Genomic DNA, 21,781 nt, shown 5'->3' on the forward strand with positions numbered 1-21,781 from the left:
ATTGTATAAATCTGTACAATATGTTTGTGTTTTAATTGTTATTACAAAAGAGTTGGCCGGGTGTGGTGGCTCATGCCTGTAATCCCAGCACTTTGGGAGGCTGAGGTGGGCGGATCACCTGAGGTCAGGGGTTCAAGACCAGCCTGACCAACATGGTGAAACCCTTTCTCTACTAAAAATACAAAATTAGCCAGGCATGGTGGTGCATGCCTGTAATCCCAGCTACTCGGGAGGCTGAGGCAGGAGAATCGCTAGAACCTGGGAGGCAGAGGTTGGAGTGAGCTGAGATCGCACCATTGCACTCCAGCCTGGTGACAGAGTGAGACTCCGTTTCCAAAAAAAAAAAAAAATCAAAAAGTTTCTTTTTCATTTAACGTTTATAAAACAGTTACAGTAAGCTAAGGTCAATTATTAAAGAAAGAAAAATGTATTTTTACAAATTTAGTGTAGGCTAAGTATACAGTGTTGATAAAGTCTACAGTAGTGTACAGTAATGTCCTAGGCCTTCACAGTCACTCATCACTCACTCACTGACTCACCCAAAGCAACCTCCACTCCTCCAAGCTCCATTCATGGCAAGTGCCCTATAGATGTTGTGCCATTTTAAAATATTTTACACTATATTTCTACTATATCTTCTCTATGTTTAGGTATGTTTAGATACACAAATACTTACCATTGTGTTACGATTGCCTACAGTATTCAGTACAGTAATATGCTGCACAGGTTTGTAGCCTAGGAGCAATAGGCTATACCACATAGTCTAGGTGTGTAGTAAGCTCCACCGTATAGGTTTATGTGAGTGCGCTCCATGATGTTTCCACACCAATAAAATCGCCTAACAATGCATTTCTTAGAACATATCCCCATCGTTTTTTTTTTTTTTTTGGGTCGGAGTCTTGCTCCGGAGGCTAGAGTGCAGTGGTGTGATCTCAGCTCACTGCAGACTCCGCCTCCCAGACTCAAGTGATTCTCCTGCCTCAGCCTCCCGAGTAGCTGGGATTACAGGTGCCTGCCACCGCACCCAGCTAATTTTTGTATTTTTTAGTACAGACAGGGTTTCACCATCTTGGCCAGGCTGGTCTCCAACTCCCGACCTCATGATCCACCTACCTTGGCTTCCCAAAGTGCTGGGATTACAGGCATGAGCCACCACACCAGGCCGATATACCCATTGTTAAGTGAGGCATGGCTGTACTTCGGGATAAAGGACTCTCTATTTCTTACCTACAAAGCTAATTAATACTAACTAAATAATAAGAGAAAAATAGGCTGGGTGTGGTGGCTCATGCCTGTAATCCCAGCACTTTGGGAGGCTGAGGCGGGTGGATCGCTCTAGGCCAGGAGTTCGAGACCAGCCTGGCCAACATGGTGAAACCCCATCTCTACTAAAAATACAAAAATTAGCCAGGCATGGTGGTGCACACCTGTGATCCTAGCTACTCAGGAGGCTGAGGTAGAGAATCACTTGAACCTGGGAGGTGGACGTTGCAGTGAGCCGAGATTGTGCCACTGCACGCCAGCCTGGGTGACAGAGAAAGACTCTATCTCAAAAAAAAATTAAAATCATAACAGAAAAAAAAATAGAGCTAAAAAATGTCTAAAGACAGCCAAGATTTTCCACTTGGGGTATTGTAAATATCAGGGCATATGGTTGCTTTGTGTACCAGAAGGATATCAATATCCACCTGAAGAACTCTACCAGCTACACAGTGATGTATCTGTGGCTCTAAAAGATCTGTGGATTCCCAGGCAGTCACGTGCAATCAGTGACAGAGATGGGCCTGCTCACACCAGGCTGAGTGTGAGCTAAAAAAAAAAAAAAAAAAATGCAGGAGATTGGCTTCATTTCAAAATGTAAGGTGTGCTCATTAGGATAACGAGACAGTGTGGTAGACAGAATGCTCTCCCCAAAGACACCTGGGCCCTAATCCTTGCAACCTGTGACTATGTTATGTTACATAGCAAAAAGGACTCTGCAGATGTAATTAAGGTTACAAACCTTAAAATACGGAGATTATCTTGGATTATCTGAGTGTGCCCAATCTAATCACATGAGCCCTTCAAAGCAGAGAACTTTCTCTGGCTGGAGGCAGGAGAGATGACGTAGAAGGGAGAGGTCAAAGAGATCTGAAGTATGAGAAGGACTTGCCCTGCTGTTGCTGGTTTGAAGATGAGGGAGGCCATGAGCTAGAGAATGTGAGGCCTCTAAAAGGTGGGATGACTCCCAGCTGATAGCCAGCAAGGAAAGGGGACCTCAGTTCTACACCCACATGGAAGTGAATTCTGCCAACACTTGAATGAGTCTGAAGGTGGATCCTTCCCCAGAGCCTCCAGATAAGAGCCCAGATCATCAGCCGACATGGGGATTTGTCTTTATGAGACCTGGAGCAGAGAAACCAGCTGAGGCTACTCAGACTGTTTTTTTGTCTTGTTATGTTTTGTTTTGTTTTGTTTTGTTTTAAAGACAGGGTCTCACTGCCACCCAGACTGGAGTAAAGCACGATCGCAGCTCACTGCAGCCTCGATCTCCCAGGCTCAAGTGATCCTCCCACCTCACTCTTCCCAAATAGCTGGGACCTACAGGCTCATACCACCATACTGGCTAATTTTTAAAATTTTTGTAAAGACAGGGGTCTCCCTACGTTGCCCAGCATGGCCTCAAAGTCACACTTTAAATCTACAAAATGTGAGATAAAGTTGTTTCATTTTAAGCAGCTAAATTTGTGATGAATTAATACAGCAGCAATAGAAAATTAATACAGACAGTAAGCCAAATCCCATTAGAAGTAGGATGTAATTACAATTTTTTTTCACTTAAAAGATGAAATAAAGGGCCAGGTGCAGTGGCTCAAGCCTGTAATGCCAGCGCTTTGGGAGGCCAAGGCAGGCGGATTGCTTGAGCCTGCGAGTTCAAAACCAAACTGTACAACATAGTGAGACCATCCCCATCATCTATACTTTAAAAAATACAAAAAATTAGCCAGGAGTAGTGGATGTAGTCCCAGCTACTTGGCAGGCAGAGGTGGGAGGAGCATTTGAGCCTGGGAAGTTGAGGCTGCAGTGAGCCGTGATGATGCCACTACATTTTAGCCTGGATGACACAGCAAGAACTTGTCTCAAAAAATAAATAAATAAATAACATTAAAGATAATTTTTAATATATTGCAAACCACCCATAATCCCACCATCCTAAAACAAAATTATTTTGGTTTTTGCATATCACCTGTTTCCATGTAGCATGAGTAAATACTTATTTTAAAAACCAAGGTTTTGGCCGGGCACGATGGCTCACGTCTGTAATCAATCCCAGCACTTTGGGAGGCCGAGGTGGGTGGATCAAAGGTCAGGAGATGGAGACCATCCCCTGGCTAACATGGTGAAACTCTGTCTCTACTAAAAAAAAAAAAAATACAAAAAATTAGCCAGGCGTGGTGGCAGGCACCTGTAGTCCCAGCTACTCGGGAGGCTGAAGCAGGAGAATGGCGTGAACCTGGGAGGCGGAGCTTGCAGTGAGCCGAGATCCTGCCACTGCACTCCAGCCTGGGGCAACAGAGCGAGACTCCGTCTCAAAAAAAAAAAAAAAAAAAAAAAAAAAATCAAGGTTTTGGCCAGCCATGGTGGCTCACGCTTGTAATCCCAGCACTTTGGGAGGCCAAGATGGGTGGATCACCTGAAGTCAGGGGTTCGAGACCAGCCTGGCCAACATGGTGAAACCCCGTCTCTACTAAAAATACAAAAATTAGCTGGGTGTGGTGGTGCACACCTGTAGTCCCAGCTCCTCAGGAGGCTGGGGCAGGAGAATTACTTGAACCTGGGAGGCAGAGGTTGCAGTGTGCCGAGATCGCACCACTGTACTCCAGCCTGGGTGACAAAGCTGGACTCCATCTCAAAAAAAAAAAAAAAAAAAGTTTTTTTAATTTTTTTTTTATTATTATACTTTAAGTTCTAGGGTACTTGTGCACAACGTACAGGTTTGTTACATATGTATACATGTGCCATGTTGGTGTGCTGCACCCATTAAGTCATCATTTACATTAGGTATGTCTCCTAATGCTATCCCTCCCCCCTCCCCCTACCCACAACAGGCCCCAGTGTGTGATGTTCCCCTTCCTGTGTCCAAGGGTTCTCATTGTTCAATTCCCACCTATGAGTGAGAACATGCGGTGTTTGGTTGTTTGTTCTTGCGATAGTTTGCTTTTTTTTCTTTCTTTTCTTTTTCTTTTTTTTTGAGACAGGGTCTCACCCTGTTGCTCAGGCTGGAGTGCAGTAGCAGGATCTTAGCTCACTGTAACCTCCACCTCCGAGGCTCAAGTGATCCTGCCACCTCAGCTTCCTGAGTAGTTGGGACTACAGGCACGAACCACCACATTCGGCTAATTTTTCATTTTTATTATTTATTTATATTTATTATTTTTTTTTTTTGGTAGAGACAGAGTTTTGCCATGTTGCCCAGGATGGTCTCGAACTCCTGAGCTCAAGTGATCCTCCCGTCTCAGCCTCCAAAGTGTTGGAATTACAGGCATGAGCCACTGCGCCCGGCCAAAATCAAGTTTTAATGTGCATATTGCATGGGAAAAAGAAGTGAAGACAGTCATTCTCCAAAAGGGTCACATTTGTTCAAATCTTTGTGTGGTGGGATTGAAAACAATGTTTTTCCATTTGTTCTCTTTCTTTTTTTTTTTTTTTCTTCGAGGCAGAGTGTCACTCTGTCGCCCAGGCTGAAGTGCAGTGGCACGATCTCGACTCACTGTAACCATTGCTTCCTGGGTTCAAGCGATTCTTGTGCATCCGCCACCAGAGTAGCTGGGAGTACAAGCACAGGCCATGATGCCCAGCTAATTTTTGTATTTTTAGTAGAGACAGGGTTTCGCCATGTTGGCTAGGCTGGTTTGGAACTCCTGTTTTCAAATGATCACCTGCCTTGTTCTCCCAAAGTGCTGGGATTACAGGAATGAGCCACTGCACCCAGTCTTCCATTTGATCTCATTTCTAATTTTTCTAAAATAAACATGGATTATTTATGCAATAACAAAAAGAATGCAAAAATGCACTCAAAACTGTGCCTCTTTGGAGAGGCTCCTAGGACAGGGAGGACTGAGGGCCAAGGCACTTGCCATCTGTTTATCTGGGAGCAGCACAGGCTTCTCTCTCATTTCCTAGGTCATCTCAGTTCTTAGGAGAGACTGGCCTGCTATTTAGAGATAGGAGAGACTGGCCTGCTGTTTAGAGGGAGGCCCTGAGGCCCTGATAGTGAAGAAGCAGAAGTAGACAGAAGTGAAGCAGTATCCATTTTGTCTGAGATAGCTGGAGGGGGCCATCAGGCAGGACAGAGGGGAGTGAAGAGGGAGGAAGGGTACAAACAGCTGAACCTGACTGGTGGATGAGAGGATGGGAGTAGAGGGGTGAAGGTGGGCAGTCCGGGAAGCTTTGTGGACGTGTCTGCTCAGAGACAGCAAAAGGATAGTGGGTGCCCAAGGAGACAAGTGCCAGCAGGGACTGAGCATGTCCCATGGCAGGATGGCAGTGCAAGGCTAGGGGTGTCCTTTAGGGTGGCTGGATGGGAACGAAGGGCTTCCCCTCTCCTCTCCTCAACTTCAGTTCAGAGGAACTCCACAGGCATCGGATGTGATTGCCTTAAAAACCAAGGCAGTGGCCACGGCACCAAGGAAATGGGCCTTTAGAGTTAGCAAGGTCATTAAAAGAGAATAAAATGGGCTTACCTACATTTAAAATAGGTAACAGGCTGGGTATGGTGGCTCATGCCTGTAATCCTAACACAGGGAGGCCAAGGAGGGAGGATTGCTTGAGGTCAAGAGTTCAAGATCAACCTAGACTAACATGGTGAGACCCCGTCTCTACTCTATTTTATATATATATTTTATATATATATACATATTTGGGTTTTCTTTTGTTTTCTTACTTTGTTTTTATTTTTTGTTGTTGTTTTCTTTTCTCTTTTGCTCTTTTTTATTTCCATTTTATATTTTTAAAAAATAAAATATAATAGATTTTGTATATATAAACTTTAAACTTTGGAGATGAAAAAATAATAGATCAAAACTACCACAAAAAAGAACAGTTTGTGATCAGTGGCTCACTTGCTGCCCTAAGTCCAAACTGAGGGGAGCAAGTGCCTTTGCTACTCCGTGTCTTATGTGGCCAGTCCTGGCTGGGGATGAAGCCAACACTGGGGGTCACCAACATGGCCTCTTTTTTTTTTTTTTTTTTTAGACAGAGTCTCACACTGTCACTCAGGCTGGAGTGCAGTGGCACAATCTTGGCTCACTGCAATATCCACCTCCCGGGTTCAAGCAATTTCCCTGCCTCAGCCTCCTGAGTAGCTGAGATTACAGGCGCCCGCCACCACGCCCGGCTAATTTTTTGTATTTTTAGTAGAGATGGGGTTTCACCACGTTGGCCAGGCTGGTCTCGAACTCCTGACCTCAGGTGGTCCATTCGCCTCAGCCTCCCAAAATTCTGGGATTACAGGCGTGAGCCACCGCACCTGGCCATCCTTTCTTAGGCTTTTGCAGTTCTCCTATTTCACCCTGGCTCCTGGAAGCGGAAACGGGAGATATCAATGCAAGGCAACCAGGTAAGGGATGGGTGTATGTAAGGGGTCGGAGTGACACAAGTGTCCCCCACACCCCACTCCAAAACACACATTCAGCTTCAGCACAACCTCCTGTATTCCAGGTCAGATCCAGAGCTCCCCACAACAGACCACAGCCAGGAAAAGCAAAGGGCCCTGCAATGCCCTGGTGGACTATGGGGAGGGTGAGTATCCTGCAGAGGAGCAGGCAGCATTAGGAAGTTGTGAAGGAGGGTAGACCCCCAACTTCCTCACTACCTGACAAAGACTCCTCTAAACCAAAGGGAGGCCAAATGCAGGCAAACAGAAATGAGACAAAGAGAAGAGGGGAAGTGCTGGCAGCGCAGTGTTCTAGTTCCACTCCTGAGGTCCTGCTCTCTGTAGGTGCCCCTTCTGGTCTGTGAGCTCCCCTGTGCCTCTCCCAAGCGCTGTACAGAAGCCCCCCTTTTCCTTCAGCCAGTTTGGTTTCTGGTTTCAGAGCTTTATGCTGGTAACCATTAGGCTATGCTGCAACATGGCAGCTATGAGAGCTCTTAAAGCCCCAAACCACTGGACCTTACAAATCTCACTTCTGGGAGTCACATTAAGAAAATAATGAGTCAGGCAAAGATTTTATCACAATAATATAAACAAAACTTTAAAAAATTGAAGGCCGGGAGCAGTGGCTCACATCTGTAATCCCAGCACTTTGGGAGGCTGAGGCGAGTGGATCACCTGAGGTCAGGAGTTGGAGACCAGCCTGGCCAACATGGTGAAACTCCATCTCTACTAAAAATACAAAAATTGGCCGGGCGTGGTGACACATGCCTGTAATCCCAGGTACTCGGGAGGCTGAGACAGGAGAATCACTTGAACCCAGGAGATGGAGGTTGCAGTGAGCCGAGATTGCGCCACTTCACTCCAGCCTGGGTAACAAAGACTCCATCTCAAAAATAAATAAATAAATAAAAATAAGAAATAATAATAAATTGATGTTTTATGAGGACAGGAACTTGTCTGTTTTGTTCATAGCTATACTCCCAGAACCTGGCTCAGTAAGTTATCTATTATATAAATCAATAAACCTAACATTGACCTTTGAATGGTTAAATCAGTAAGGTACATACATATAATGAAATAAGTAGTCATTAAAACTGTCTTAAATAACTTTTCAGTGACATTGGAAAATGCTCGTGTCTACTAGAGAAATTTCAAAACTACATATACATCATTTATTTCCAATGATGGAGAAAGTAGATATGCATAGGACATGATAGTGTAAGGAAATACACCAAAAATGTTTGTAAGAAACTATCCTTGGGAAGTATGATGTGGATGATTTTATTTTTACTTTTATCTCCAAACTTTCCTCAATATGTCTGTATTACTTTTCTAATTTAAAAAATACAGAGGCCAGGTGCTGTGGCTCACGCCTGTAATCCCAGCACTTTGGGAGGCTGAGACAGGCAGATCACCTCAGGTCAGGAGTTCAAGATCAGCCTGACCAACATGGAGAAACCCTGTCTCTACTAAAAATACAAAAAATTAGCCGGGCGTAGTGGCGCATGCCTGTAATCCCAGCTACTCCGGAGGCTGAAGCAGGAGAATCGCTTGAACCAGGGAGGTGGAGGTTGCAGTGAGCTGAGATCGTGCCATTGCACTCCAGCCTGGGCAACAAGAGCGAAACTCCGTCTCAATAAATAAATAAATAAAACAGAGCATTATTTTGCTTAATAGTAAATATTATATTTGGTCCTCACTTTAAAGGGTGTACAAACTGGGGGCCTGGGGACTTGCTCAGGGAAGTTCACAGAAAGCAGCCCCTTGCCTGGGAGTGGGGGTGTGCATTACAAGGAAGGGACTAGAAAAGCTAGCAGAGAGACCATGGGAACTGAGGGTCCCCAGCTCTTCTGAGTCCTCTAGGAACGCCACCTTCTTCCTCTCTACTTCTGTCATTTGTTCCCTGCGGCCCCTTATATTTACTACTGATGGAAAAGGAAACATCACATTGGTGGAGCTTTTTAAAGCAAGAGACAGGTCGGGCGCGGTGGCTCACGCCTATAATCCCAGCACTTTGGGAGGCCGAGGCGGGCGAATAACCTGATGTCAGGAGTTGAAGACCAGCCTGAACAACAGGGTGAAACCCCGTCTCTACTAAAAATACAAAAATTATCCGGTCGTGGTGGCGGGCCCCTGTAATCCCAGCTACTCGGGAGGCTGAGGGAGGAGAATCGCTTGAACCCGGAAGGCGGAGATTGCAGTGAGCCGAGATCGTGCCACTGCACTCCAGCCTGGGCAACAAGAGTGAAACTCCGTCTCAAAAAAAAAAAAAAAAAAAAAGTGACAGCAAGGGGCTGGGGGGTGCGGGCTCGCGGAAGAGTCGGAGACTCGAACTTGTCCTTCTTGTATCTAGTCTGGACAAATTCGCGAGAACCACTCAAGTTCAAGTGAATAAGCCGCGGCTGACCACCTTGGTGCCGCCTCTCCGCCACCCGGTCTGAATCTACGCCAGAAGGGCCTCTTTCATCCCCGCAAATCGGCAACCTGGAGAATTCCTGTGGGCCATGAGGGGCATCTGATGGCTAGTGCCAGAAATAATATTAGCCAGGCCTGGGCCAGGCCTCAGCCCTGAGCCCGAGGTGGCTTAGGGACAGCGACCTCAGCCTTGGGGTGGGGGGGTGGGGGGTCGGGCGTCCTGAGCCGGCGGGCGCCTGGAGCTCAAGCCAAGCTGCCACAGGGGCTTCCGGGACTCCAGCCCGGAGTTCCGCCCTCCAGTCGCGAGCGGAGAAGGCGGGCACGCGGCCCGGGCGCGGCCGCGGATTGGCCCGCCCGAGATCCTGGCCACGGATTGGTAGCCCGGACGGGGCGGGGCCACATGGCCTAAGGCGCCATCAGCCACCCGGGAGATATCCGCCGGGGGAGAACAGCGTTGCACCATCCCAGAAGCTGCTGTTAGCTCGCCCGCCCTCGGCACGCCGCCCGTTCGCCCCTGCGCTGTCCGCCCTTCCCCTAGCATTACTTCCGGGCCCGCGCTGAGGGGGTTCGTTCGGCTGCCAGGAGGCGTGAACCGCGGACCATGAGCGTGGGCTTCATCGGGGCCGGCCAGCTGGCCTATGCTCTGGCGCGGGGCTTCACGGCCGCAGGCAAGCGCGTGGAGGCGGGAGGCGGCTTCGCGGGCGGTCCCGAGGCCCGAGGGGGCCTCCGTCCCACCAGCATGAGCGAATGAAAGGGGAGTTTGCGTCCGGTGGGGTAGATGAGACCGGTTGAGCAGCAAGTGCGTTTTTTGTCCTCGTAGAGGGTTGAGGGGGAGAGGGAAACTGGCACTGTTAGGACGGCTCTGGGTTTTAGAGCCGGGGAAAGCGTGGTAACGGGCTGGGCCGCGACACCTAGTTGAAAAGCTCTGTCTTCTGCAGGCATCCTGTCGGCTCACAAGATAATAGCCAGCTCCCCGGAAATGAACCTGCCCACGGTGTCCGCGCTCAGGGTAGGTGGAGCCGGGCGGAGTGGGAAGCAGGTGGAGGCCCAGGAAAAGGATGACCTGAGATGAAGTGAGTCCGGCCGGCCCCTGCGCCCAAGTGCTGGTCTTTGGCCGGCGGTGACCTTCACTCCAGGAACATCACAATCCTTCCACCTTCTCTTGGGCAGCTCAGTGTGGTGGGAACACCCAGGCAGACATACTGGGGGTCAGATCCAGACACTGGAGTGGTAGAGGATTAACTGAGGTGATTATATGATGAAAGCATCTGGCACATAGTAGTTACCTAATAAATACTCATTTTAAAAATTTTTTTTTTCAGACAGGGTCTTACTCTGTCGCCCAGGCTGGAGTGCAATGGCGCTATCTCAGCTCACTGCAACCTCCGCCTTCCGGGTTCAAGCGATCCTCCCACCTCAGCCTCCCGAGTAGCTGGGATTACAGGCACCCACCATGCGCGGCTTATTTTTGTATTTTTGGTAGAGAATACTGTTGGCCAGGCTGGTCTCGAACTCCTGGCCTCAAGTGATCTGCCCGCCTTGGCCTCCAAAAGTGCCGGGATTACAGGGGTGAGCCACTGCGCTCAGCCATTTTTCTTAATAGACGAGTTGTATGACCTTAAAGTACTCAGCCACCTTGAGGCTATTTCCTCATTTACAACAGTGGCCACTTTGCTGTTATTTTGAGTCGTGAATGAGCATATTGGGAAGAATCTGGTGAGTTAGTTGTTCTGCTCTCCAAAAACATATTCCAAGTCTTCACCCAAAACCTGTGCTCTGTGGGAGAGGATGGCTGATGAGGCAGGTGACAGGCAGTGTCTGTGCCTAGGGTGGGCTGATGTCCCTAGCACTGGAGGGTCCTGCTTCTCAGTTTGGAGTCATAGAGGGATGGATGGCTTCCAGCCTAGCCCTGGACCACATGGAGACTGTGCGGTCCCCACGAACAAGTGGCCAGGGTTAGGATAGGGCCTGACTCAGCTGTGCTTCTGACGACCAGGTATTAGCATTTCCCTTTGCCCTGCCACTTTTCACCATAGGGCCTTCTTACCTGGCAGAGGAGTGCCTTAGATGCCAGAAGATTGGCAGGGAAGAAGGGCAGCCACTTCCTCGTTACCATGGAGAAGCTTGTCATGCTCCAAGCCTGTGCTTACTTGTTCAGTAGCAACAATGGGAAACTATCATTTGGGGTGGGGGTAGAACCCTGAGGGCATAAAGCTAAGAATTCCAGGCTGCATCTGGTAGAATCGGTTTGGCAGGGGTTCAGCTGCTCCCTGGGAGGCCTTGGCATAGCCAGGCTGCTCCAGCACTGTGAGCTGGGAGTCTCCTCTTGCAGAAGATGGGTGTGAACCTGACACGCAGCAACAAGGAGACGGTGAAGCACAGCGACGTCCTGTTTCTGGCTGTGAAGCCACATATCATCCCCTTCATCCTGAATGAGATTGGGGCCGACGTGCAAGCCAGACACATCGTGGTCTCCTGTGCGGCTGGTGTCACCATCAGCTCTGTGGAGAAGGTGCTCATCTCAGCCCTGATGCCCCTTGTGCGAGGGGAGGGTTGACCCAGGAATGGCAGCTAATGGGTGGGTGCTGGTGGGAGCTGTGCCCTGGCCACTCATTCGGCTCTCTCCCTCACCCTAGAAGCTGATGGTGTTCCAGCCAGCCCCCAAAGTGATTCGCTGCATGACCAACACACCTGTGGTAGTGCGGGAAGGTGCTACAGTGTACGCCACGGGCACCCATGCCCTGGTGGAGGATGGGCAACTCCTGGAGCAGCTCATGAGCAGCGTGGGCTTCTGCACTGAGGTGGAAGAGGACCTCATTGATGCCGTCACGGGGCTCAGTGGCAGTGGGCCTGCCTATGTGAGGCCCTCATTTGCTCGTTCAGCCTTCCAGGAGTCTAGGCAGCAAGATGAGCTGGCAGGCAGGCTTGGACTGGGGGTGGCTCCCACCTCTTGGGCACAGCTGGCTGGTACAGGATGCTAACCCTTGGAAGTAGTTCCAGTCATCAGAAAGCAGACCTTAGGAAAGGCCCTTCAGTGCCTGTGGCCTGGGGCTTAGTGAGTGTCTCCACAGGCATTCATGGCTCTGGACGCATTGGCTGATGGTGGGGTGAAGATGGGTTTGCCACGGCGCCTGGCAGTCCGACTCGGGGCCCAGGCTTTGCTGGTCAGTATCTTTCCCCTGCATGTTCAGGACCAGGGTGTAGAATGGGGGTTCTTGTGCATCACTGAACTGGGGCGGGAGTTGGTTGGGAATCTGGCGTAGCAGTTGGGCAGGAGCAGTGGGTATGGGGAAGCCTGTTCCAACGCACACCAGCAACTTTCTCCTAATGTGCCCTTCCCCACAGGGAGCTGCCAAGATGCTGCTGGACTCGGATCAGCATCCATGCCAGCTCAAGGACAATGTCTGCTCCCCTGGGGGAGCCACCATCCACGCCCTGCACTTTCTAGAGAGTGGGGGCTTCCGCTCTTTGCTCATCAATGCAGTTGAGGCCTCCTGTATCCGAACACAGTGAGTCCATCCCGCTGACTTCTGTCCCAGACCCTTCACTCCTGGTTGGTCCCTGGGCTGGATTGAGCACCATTTGCGGAACTTGCTGTCTTGGGTCCCATTTAGCAGTGCTGGAGTCTCTGCTCTGTTAATAACCACAACTTAGTAGATTTTGTTTACCTACGAGTTTGCAAGCCTTACTTCACTTAATTCTCACTGCATTTCAGATAACCAGGATTAACTTTGACTTGTAGATGGGAAGTTGAGGCTCAGAGACAATTTTCCCAAGGTCAAACAGCTAAAAAGTGATGGAAACAGGATTCTAATTTGAATCTATGACTCCAAACCCTGTCACTCTCCCCATGTGATCACAGATACCACTTGGGGCTCTATGTCTACCTCAGATCAAATGAGATAAATAAGCAAACTCAAACTTAGTTAACTAATACTTCTTAGAAGTACTAGTTGGGAAGCATTTGTCTTGGGGCTCTAATTTTTGGTGTTGTCAGATCAACAAGCTTGAGGGTTGTATGGATAGTGGAGACTCAAAGCTCTGTCCCCAGGGTTTATTGCCTTCCTTCAATCCTTCTGGGGTTTTGTCTGCAGAGAGCTACAGTCCATGGCCGACCAAGAAAAGATCTCCCCAGCTGCCCTTAAGAAGACCCTCCTAGACAGAGTGAAGCTGGAATCCCCCACAGTCTCCACACTGACCCCCTCCAGCCCAGGGAAGCTCCTCACAAGAAGCCTGACCCTGGGAGGCAAGAAGGACTAAGGCAGCATCTATCCCCTCTGTGATTCAGAGCCCTTAGTTGAGAGCCCCTACCACCCCACCGCCCTGCCCCCACCATTGCCCCTCCTCAGCTGTGCAAGGAGAAAGCAGGCTCAGGAAGTTTTCAGGTCCTTGTGTTGAAACCTCCTTAAATCTGTTCAGACCAAGCAATGCGAGCTTCCTCTCCTGTCCCATGTTGGAAGTTGCTCTGAAGGGGTGGTAGATGCTGGAAGCCAGACAGAACCCTGCATATGCTGCTCAGTTGGTGGAGACTGGGGCTGGGACTGGAGTCAGCCCAGCTGGGAGGAGGGGCTGGGGAGGATCTGCAGCTGACGCCCAATGCAGGGTTGGTTTGATGCCAAGGCAAAGTGGTGAGAGAGAAGAACAGGAAAGGGGCTTTCTCTGAATTGGTAAATGGGAAAGAAGTGAGCAACTTAAGATTGTCACAATTAATCACAAGTGTACAGGATTAGACTGTGTTTATATTTAACTCTTGCTTCATAGGTGTACCATTTAAAGAGTGTTATTTAATGCTAAGTTTAACTGCTTTAATAAAGTTTATTTTTAAATATCTTGCTTTTGTTAGGCTTAATCTTAAATAATTATCCTGGAGAACTCGACACCCTTGTGAGGTCCTTCCTGCTTCTCTGCGAGAGCACTGTCCAAGGGCTAGAAGTAGGGATGAGAGGAATAAGGGGCCAGGCCCTTGGTCTGGATCAAGGTGTTGTTCTAGAATGAGCCAAAGCTAATGGCAGGGAAGAGCCAAGTGGGCTGCATGGGTTGTGGGTCAGCAGCCCAGAATAAAGGGGAAAGCCGTCTGCTTCGATGTGGGGCAGGCACTGTGCTGAGCATTTGATCCTCACAGCTGCCCTCTGAAGGAAGAACTATTCTTTTCTCACCTAGAAGATGTCGAGGCCGGCCGGGCACAGTGGCTCACGCCTGTAATCCCAGCACTTTGGGAGGCCGAGGCAGGCGGATCATGAGGTCAGGAGATCAAGACCATCCTGGATAACATGGTGAAACCCCGTCTCTACTAAAAATACCAAAAAAAAAAAAAATTAGCCGGGCGTGGTGGTGGGCGCCTGTAGTCCCAGCTACTCGGGAGGCTGAGGCAGGAGAATGGCGTGAACCTGGGAGGCGGAGCTTACAGTGAGCCAAGATCACGCCACTGCACTCCAGCCTGGGCGACAGAGGGAGACTCTGTCTCAAAAAAAAAAAAAAAAAAGAAACAAGATGTGGAGGCCTAGAGGGATAAGCAGCTTACCCCCAGTTGTGCTGCTGGTCAGTGGTGGGGCTGTCTGTGTTCTTAGCTATCAATTCTGCAGCCTCCCAGAAATAGCTGGGCATGCCATCCACATAGCCAGACATCAAGTGTTTCTCGAGGCAGGCTGGCATGTGCCTGGTACTTGTTCCCAGGAGCTCCCTGCCTGTGCAGCAGGGCTGTTTGAAAAGGTGTGCGAGGCCAGGCACGGTGGCTCATGCCTGTAATCCCAGCACTTTGGGAGGCCGAGGTGGGCAGATCATGAGGCAAAGAGATCTAGACCGTCCTGGCCAACATGGTGAAACCCCGTCTCTACTAAAAATACAAAAATTAGCCAGGCATGGTGGTGTGTACCCGTAATCCCAGCTACTCGGGAGGCTGAGGCAGGAAAATCGCTTAAACCTGGGAGGCGGAGGTTGCAGTGATCCAAGATCGCTCCACCGTACTCCACCCTGGCAAAAGAGCAAGACTCTATCTCAAAAAAAAAAAAAAAAAAAAGAAAGAAAAAGAAAAGACATGTGCTTTGGCATCAGCATCAGCTCTGGGTTCAAATCTTAGATTCCCCTGCTTTCTACTCCACAGCCCGGGAGAAGTTACCGAATTTCTCTGATCTCAGGGTTTCATCCCTTATAAATATGGAGCCCATGCTTCATCAAAAGATTGTGATGGGTGTTAAATGAGACCATGTGGCAGTGCTCAACAGAACATCTGGAACACCATGGCCCCTTAGTGTAAATGGTGTTCCTTCACCCTCCTGCTGAGAAGAGAGGGGAGCCTTGTTCCATTCCACTGAGTCGGCAGCCCCAGCTCTAACTCCAAACCTGAGCGCACGTGGGAAGTCATTCTTCTGGGCCAACACAGCAAGTGCAATACGAAAAACTCATTTAAAGCCCCCAGTATGTGGCCGGCCCCTTGCAGACACTTCACATACACTCATGGCCTTAGGAGCTTAGGAGCCCAGAAAAGTGAGGCTCAAAGAGGTTAAATACAAGTTGCCCAAAAGGATTTGAACAGACATTTCACCAAAGAAGATAAACAAAGGGTGAAGAAGCACATGAAAAGATGCTCAGCCTTAAAATAGTTATTAGGGAAATGCAAATCAAAGCCCAATGAGATACCACTTCACACCAACAAATATGACTGTTCTTGGTTTAAAAAAAAAAATAGCAAATGTTGGCAAGCACGTGGAGAAATTGGAACCCTTGTGTATTGCTGGTGGGGATGTATAATGATGCAGCTACTTTGGGAAACAGTCTGGCACTTCCTTAGGGGATTAAACAAGCTGGGTGTGGTGGTGCACGCCTGTAGTCCCAACTACTCGGGAGGCTGAGAAGGGAAGATGGCCTGAGCCCAGGAGTTCAAATCCAGCCTGGGCAACATAGCAAGAGCCTACCTCTAAAAAAAAGAGTTACCAAATGACTCAGCAATTTCGCTCCAAGTTATACAGTGAAGAGAAAGACTTGCGTGTGAATGTTCGTGACAGTGTTATTAAGTAGCCCCAAGGTAGAAACAACCCAATTGGTCATCAGCTGGTGAATGGGTAAATGTGTTACACCCACACAATTGAATACTCAGCAGTAAAAGATGCGAGTACAGACACATGAACCTGTAAGACATGCTGAGTAAAAGAAGCCAGTCACAAAAGGCCGTGTATTACATGATTTCATTTATATGAAATGTCCAAAACATGCCAATCTATACAGACAGAAATAGAGGTTGCCAGGGACTGTGGTGGCAATGGGAAGAGCACAGAGTTTCTGTTGGAGCCATAGCAATGATGTAAAATAAGATCACGGTGATGGTTTGCACAACTCCGTACATATGGTCATTGAATTGTACACTTAAAGTGGGTGAATTTTATGGCATGTAAATCATACACAATAATGTTTTTTAAAATGAAATAAGCTGCCCAAGTTTTAATTAGCTAGGAATTGATGCCAGGATTCAAATCTATCTGATACCAAATCCTATCCTCTCTGTGCTAGGCCTACTGGCAAGTCATCCTAGATGACAAGAGATTGTTCCCTGCATTTTCCTCTCCTCCATCCCCTGCAAGACCACGCCTTTTCCCAGGCCTAAATATACCAACATACATTTACTGAGGACCTACTAACTGCCAGGCCCCATCTTATGTCTTGGTGCACGGGGTCACCCTGGCTAAGATGTGTCCTCACCTGCTGAGTACTGCCGCCCTTCCCTTCTGAACTTCAGTCAGGTATGATCAGGGCCAGATGGGAATGAGGGTGGCTGAGGCCCTGGTCCTGCTTCAGGGAGAGGAGGAGAGGGCCATTCCTTGGAGAAAATTTCCAGTCATCTCTCCCCAAGACCTCAGGCCTGTCTGGGGAGGCCAGGAAGCACCCAGGACTTCCCCCTCCCAGCTGCCCACCTTCTCACAGGGCTGATGAGCCTTGGGGCCAGAGCTGCCGGCAGTCAGTGAGGGCTGGCAACTCCCTGAGGTGGTCAAGAGAGCCCCAGTGTGTCAGGCCCCAGACAGAGGCACTAGAGCTTGCATTCTAGTCCCATCAGGTGTCCAAGCCACCAGGAAAGCACCCAGATACCCCTGCAAGAGCTGGCATCGGGGGTTAGCGCAGCCTTTTCACTAAGGATTTGCTGAATGCTCCTCTCAGTGCCCTGTGAGGCCTGGGCGTGCCCTAGGCAGTCAGACTGTCCTGGCCCAGCGTGATGGCTCACGCCTGTCATCCCAGCACTTTGGGAGGCCAAGGCAGCAGGTTGCTTGAGCCCAGGAGTTTGAGACCAGCCTGGGCAACATGGTGAAACCCTGTCTCCACAAAAAAAAAAAATGCAAAAATTAGCCAGGTGTTGTGGTGCATGCCTGTGGTTCCAGCTACTCGGGGTAGAGGGAGGAGGATCGCTTGAGTCCTTGAGGCGGAGGTCGCAGTGAGCTGAGATGGCACCACTGCACTGCAGCCTGGCCCACAGAGTGAGACCCTGTCTGAACAACAACAACAAAAGACTGTCCTTGTTCAGAGTTGTACAAGGGCTGAGAACAGATGTGGACACCGCAATGTGACAAATACGGGAAGCAAGAGAAGGCAGCCTGGAGTGGACTGAGAGTAGGGGAGCATGCTGTTGGGAAAGACAGCCTCAGCCTTTCTGTCCCCTCTGAAAGGCCACATGAGAATGGGCCTGGAACATTCCTCACAAAGAGCTAAAGTGTTCTCAAGCCTGTGGTGGACTTTCACTTTGCATGGGCGCGTGTTTCCTGTTTAGACTTGATGTATATTCCTTTAGTCTGCCTAAGTGTGCATCACATGGCACCTGGCCAAGCCCGCCACTGTATCTTTTCCCTCTGGGGAGGGGCAAGGTCCTTCTGCTGCAGCACAGAGAGGTGTGTGCAGGCCCATGGCCCTGGGTCACCACTGGGAGGGACCTGCTGGCCATGGGGAGCAACACCCACCACTGAAGCTGTGTTCACTGCTCTTCTCTAGTATGAGTAAAGTGGAGTAGCCCGGGCTTGACTGTGCTGTTGCCCCTGGCAACTCCAGTAACGAGACTCAGTGAGCAGAAGTGCTAGGATTTCTGCTCCTGATAATAGGCAACAGATGCCACTTGTGCACAGGAACCAGCTCCCTCTCCCTGTTCCTAGCTCCCTGCACTGCCCTCTTCTCAGGACCCCTGAGTAGAGGCCTTTAGTACTGAGTGCCAAGCAGCACAGCCTCGAGTACCCTCCAATCCCGATTTCCCAGTGGGTGTCTCTTAGGACCCCAGAAAAACGCTTCCTTACCTATTGCCTCCATGTTACTCTCCTGTAAAACGGGGCAAACTACCGCCCCAACTATTAATGATCATTACTTTGGGGAAGTAGGATTGAGATTGACTTTTCACTTAATTTCTTGATTTCTTTATTTTACTTTAGATTGTTGATTGCAGTAAGCAGGCATGATTTTGGTGGTTAAAAGATCTAAAGATTTTTCCCACTGCTCCCACTCGTGGGGCATGCTAGAAAACAAACGCATCCTCCTTCATGTCCTGCATCCTTCTTTCATCCCCCTGTCTGTGTGTGTCCCCTGCAACTGTTACTAAGCAACGCTCTCCAAAGAAACACCGAGAGTCAGCCTGAGCCCAGGGGGCTGGCTGCGCTTTCCTTCACTGTTCCAGGCAGGAGAGCTAGTCCTTTCTGCACATCTGAGCAAAATACTTGTAAAGGCTTGACTTGTGTTCACTTTTACCAATAAACTAGACGGAACATAGAAGTGGATATTGTGATTATATGAAGTCCGTAGCATTTTGAAAATGAAATACCCCGCTTTTCAAGGTCCAAGCCAGTGTGGGTAGTATACTACCTTTATGTAAGAAAAGGGGACGATACAAAATTGGATAAAGAAATTCTAGAAGGATATACCAGAAACCACTAAAACAGCACCTGGTTATGGGGGGCAGTGGGAATGTGGCAGATAGGGGCAAGGCAGGAGGGAGACCTTTCATTGCAAACCTCTTTGTACGGTATTGATTTAGGAATCACATAAGGGGATTGCTTAGTTACAAAATGCATTTGGACAGCCTTTAGGGGGGCCAGGCTGCCCTGGCCATGCGGTACTGAAGCAGGATGCGTGGCCCCACGTGGTCAGTCAAGGTGGGAGCAGATCTTGTGTGCCCTGCTTTGGCCTCGAGCTGTGTCTCGGACACTCCAGCAGGAACACTTAGCATGAGAGCTGGGCTGCAGGCCATCTTCCTAGTCCTAGTGCATGATACCCAATCAACACAGCTGAACAAATGCTTGAATGAATGACAGCTCTTCTGCTTGAAAGTCAGGTTGGGCTGTTGCCTGAGTGCCCAAAGAGGTCTCTGGTCTATTGGGGTGAAAACTCTGTGCAACTCCTAGACTGTCCTTGGACCTGGTCATTCCTGGTTTGGTTTTTTAAATTATTTGTTTGTTTGTTTGTTTGTTTATTTATTATTTTTTGACACGGAGCCCAGGCTGGAGTGCAGTGCAGATCTCTGCTCACTGCAACCTCCACCTCCCTGGATCAAGCGATTCTCTAATTTTTTTGGTATTTTTAGTAGAGACGGGGCTTCCCCATGTTGGCCAGGCTGGTCTCAAACTCCTGACCTCGTGATCTGCCTGCCTCGGCCTCCCAAAGTGCTGGGATTACAGGCATGAGCCACCGCGCCTGGCCCTGGTTTGTTTTTGACTTTCTTTTATTCAATCAGCAGGTGTTGATTGAGCACTGAAGGGCTGTGCTTGTGCCCGATTGGCTGGGATGTGGGGAAGCCTAGTACATTTCTGTCCTGGCCACTTTGCCTCAGGGGTGCTCTATGAGTGTGCCTGCTCCTCCCCCTGTGTGTTGCCCAAGAGCCTGTTCAGTACATGGATACTTCAGAGGCATCCTCCCAATTCTTACAGCTTTAGGCTTCTTCAGGTAACAGGGAAGTACCTCAGGAATATTCAAGTAAAAAGGGATTGGGATGGTTATCAAATTTATAAGTTTTCCATTTTAGGAAGGATTATGTGGATAAATGTTCTGTCCCCCTTGAAAATAAATGACTGAAAACACATGCTGGTGGGCTGCAGCAGAGCATGTGAGGTTTGGCTGGACATCAGAGACTTGTCAATTGAGGTACTTTGATATTGAGCGACCACAAGAGGCTGAGAAACCAGTGTGGGGTCCGGCGCGGTGGCTCACGCCTATAATCCCAGCACTCTGGGAGGCTGAGGCAGATGGATTACTTGAGGTCAGGAGTTTGAGATCAGCCTGGCTAACATGGTGAAACTCCGTCTCTACTAAAAATACAAAAGTTAGCCCGGTGTGGTGGTAGGTGCCTGTAATCCCAGCTACTCAGGAAGCTGAGGCAGGGGAATCACTTGAACCCGGGAGGCTGAGGTTGCAGTGAGCTGAGATCGCTCCACTGCACTCTAGCCCAGATGACCGAGCAAGACTGCATCTCAAAAAACAAAACAAAACAAACAAACAAACATAAACCAGTGGGGGTATGTACCTCTCAGTTACTGCTCCACCCTGAATTCTAAGATATGTGAATGTTAAGTTAGAATTTCATGTGTAGTATCTTTTCAATTAAATTACAATAAAGATTGCTTTCCTTCTGCCAGTGTAGTTAATGAACTTCTGGTAACAGTAAGAGCAAAGGCCTGAGTTCTAATCCTCACTGCCCAGGTGACTTCAGGCAAGTCATTAGTCTGCTTTGGTTTCAACTTATTATTTCATTAAAATGGGAAATAGATAATAATTGCTCATCCTTCTCTCAGCGTGGTCAGTTGCTTTGGGCAAAGCCTTTGGGTAACCTGGGTCACTGTGCAGCCGGGAGGCCCCTGGGCAGGTGACCATGTTGCTCTGACACAATCCCTCCCCCTTCTACAATCCCACACACTGCAAGCTTTCCTCTTTCCTAAGATGGGAAGCCCAGCCAATGCTCCTTGTCAAGCAACTTCACATATATGACTTGAAGCGTAGAAACTTTAAAAACAAACACGTGTCTTCTTTTTATGCACCAGATCTGGTTTTACGCATGCAAGGCCCATGATCTCATTTAATCTTTAATAATTATGATGTAGTTATTAGGAAAACTCAGGCTTGGAGAAGTTGGGAGCACAGCCAGTGAGGGGAAAGGCCTGGGTGCCAATCCAGGTATGTCTAAAACCAAGACCCGTTTTCCAGTGCACTGACCTGACCTGCCATGTGCAGGCACTGCTGCCCTCACTGCTCTCACTGAGGGGTCCTCTGGCTGGAAAACAAGGAATGACCCCCCCAAAACTAGGCTAGGTGAGAAGGTGGAGGTGTAGGCAGAGGGTGATGCTGCAGGGGTCCCTGGACAGGTGCCTGGGAAGAAGGCCCAGAAAACAGAGGGGAATGGGGACTGGCCTCCATATAGCCTGCAGTGGTGTGGGGACCTTGCCTGAGTCACTGGGAAACCCACTCAGAGAAGCAAATATTTTAATTGTTTTTTGTTTTGTAGAAACAAATATAACCATCATTACTATTTGCTCTTTGAATAAAGGGAAAGGAACAAGAAATGAGCATTTATAAAGTTATGCCATTGCCCGGATCCCCGCATAATGCTCCCTTTGCCCTAAACAGTGTATCTTTCTGCTGAACCCCACGGCCTTCCCCAGTGCCCCGCTGTCTTGCTCACGCCCCCTCTCCAGGGCTGCCTCCTCCTCTTCTCTCCCCAGCTCCTTCCTCCAGGCCTAGGGCCATTGGTCCTTGGCATCCTGGACTGTCAGTTGTTTTCTCACG

The 21,781-nt window shown here is 49.1% G+C and overlaps 1 protein-coding gene across 1 annotated transcript; it reads left to right on the forward strand.

Annotated features, from left to right (window-relative positions):
• The first annotated feature begins 9,432 nt into the window (after window positions 1–9,432).
• On the forward strand, window positions 9,433–13,879 carry PYCR2 (pyrroline-5-carboxylate reductase 2). Its single transcript, XM_054502039.1, has 7 exons — window positions 9,433–9,717; window positions 9,988–10,058; window positions 11,382–11,561; window positions 11,686–11,907; window positions 12,121–12,213; window positions 12,395–12,558; window positions 13,144–13,879. The coding sequence occupies exons 1-7, from the start codon at window positions 9,651–9,653 to the stop codon at window positions 13,307–13,309; spliced, it is 963 nt and encodes a 320-aa protein (XP_054358014.1). The 5' UTR covers window positions 9,433–9,650; the 3' UTR covers window positions 13,310–13,879.
• Window positions 13,880–21,781: the final 7,902 nt, after the last annotated feature.

This window comes from Pongo pygmaeus, chromosome 1 (assembly GCF_028885625.2).
Source record: "Pongo pygmaeus isolate AG05252 chromosome 1, NHGRI_mPonPyg2-v2.0_pri, whole genome shotgun sequence".
In the NCBI taxonomy this organism is placed as follows: Eukaryota; Metazoa; Chordata; class Mammalia; order Primates; family Hominidae; genus Pongo; species Pongo pygmaeus.

Bases quoted from the DNA above. Each gene is read 5' to 3' on its own strand.
- PYCR2 (XM_054502039.1), top strand. From the start codon at position 9,651: ATGAGCGTGGGCTTCATCGGGGCCGGCCAGCTGGCCTATGCTCTGGCG. The intron at 9,718-9,987 runs GCAAGCGCGTGG...TGTCTTCTGCAG, and splicing joins GCGGGGCTTCACGGCCGCAG to GCATCCTGTCGGCTCACAAG. The intron at 10,059-11,381 runs GTAGGTGGAGCC...CTCCTCTTGCAG, and splicing joins CCACGGTGTCCGCGCTCAGG to AAGATGGGTGTGAACCTGAC.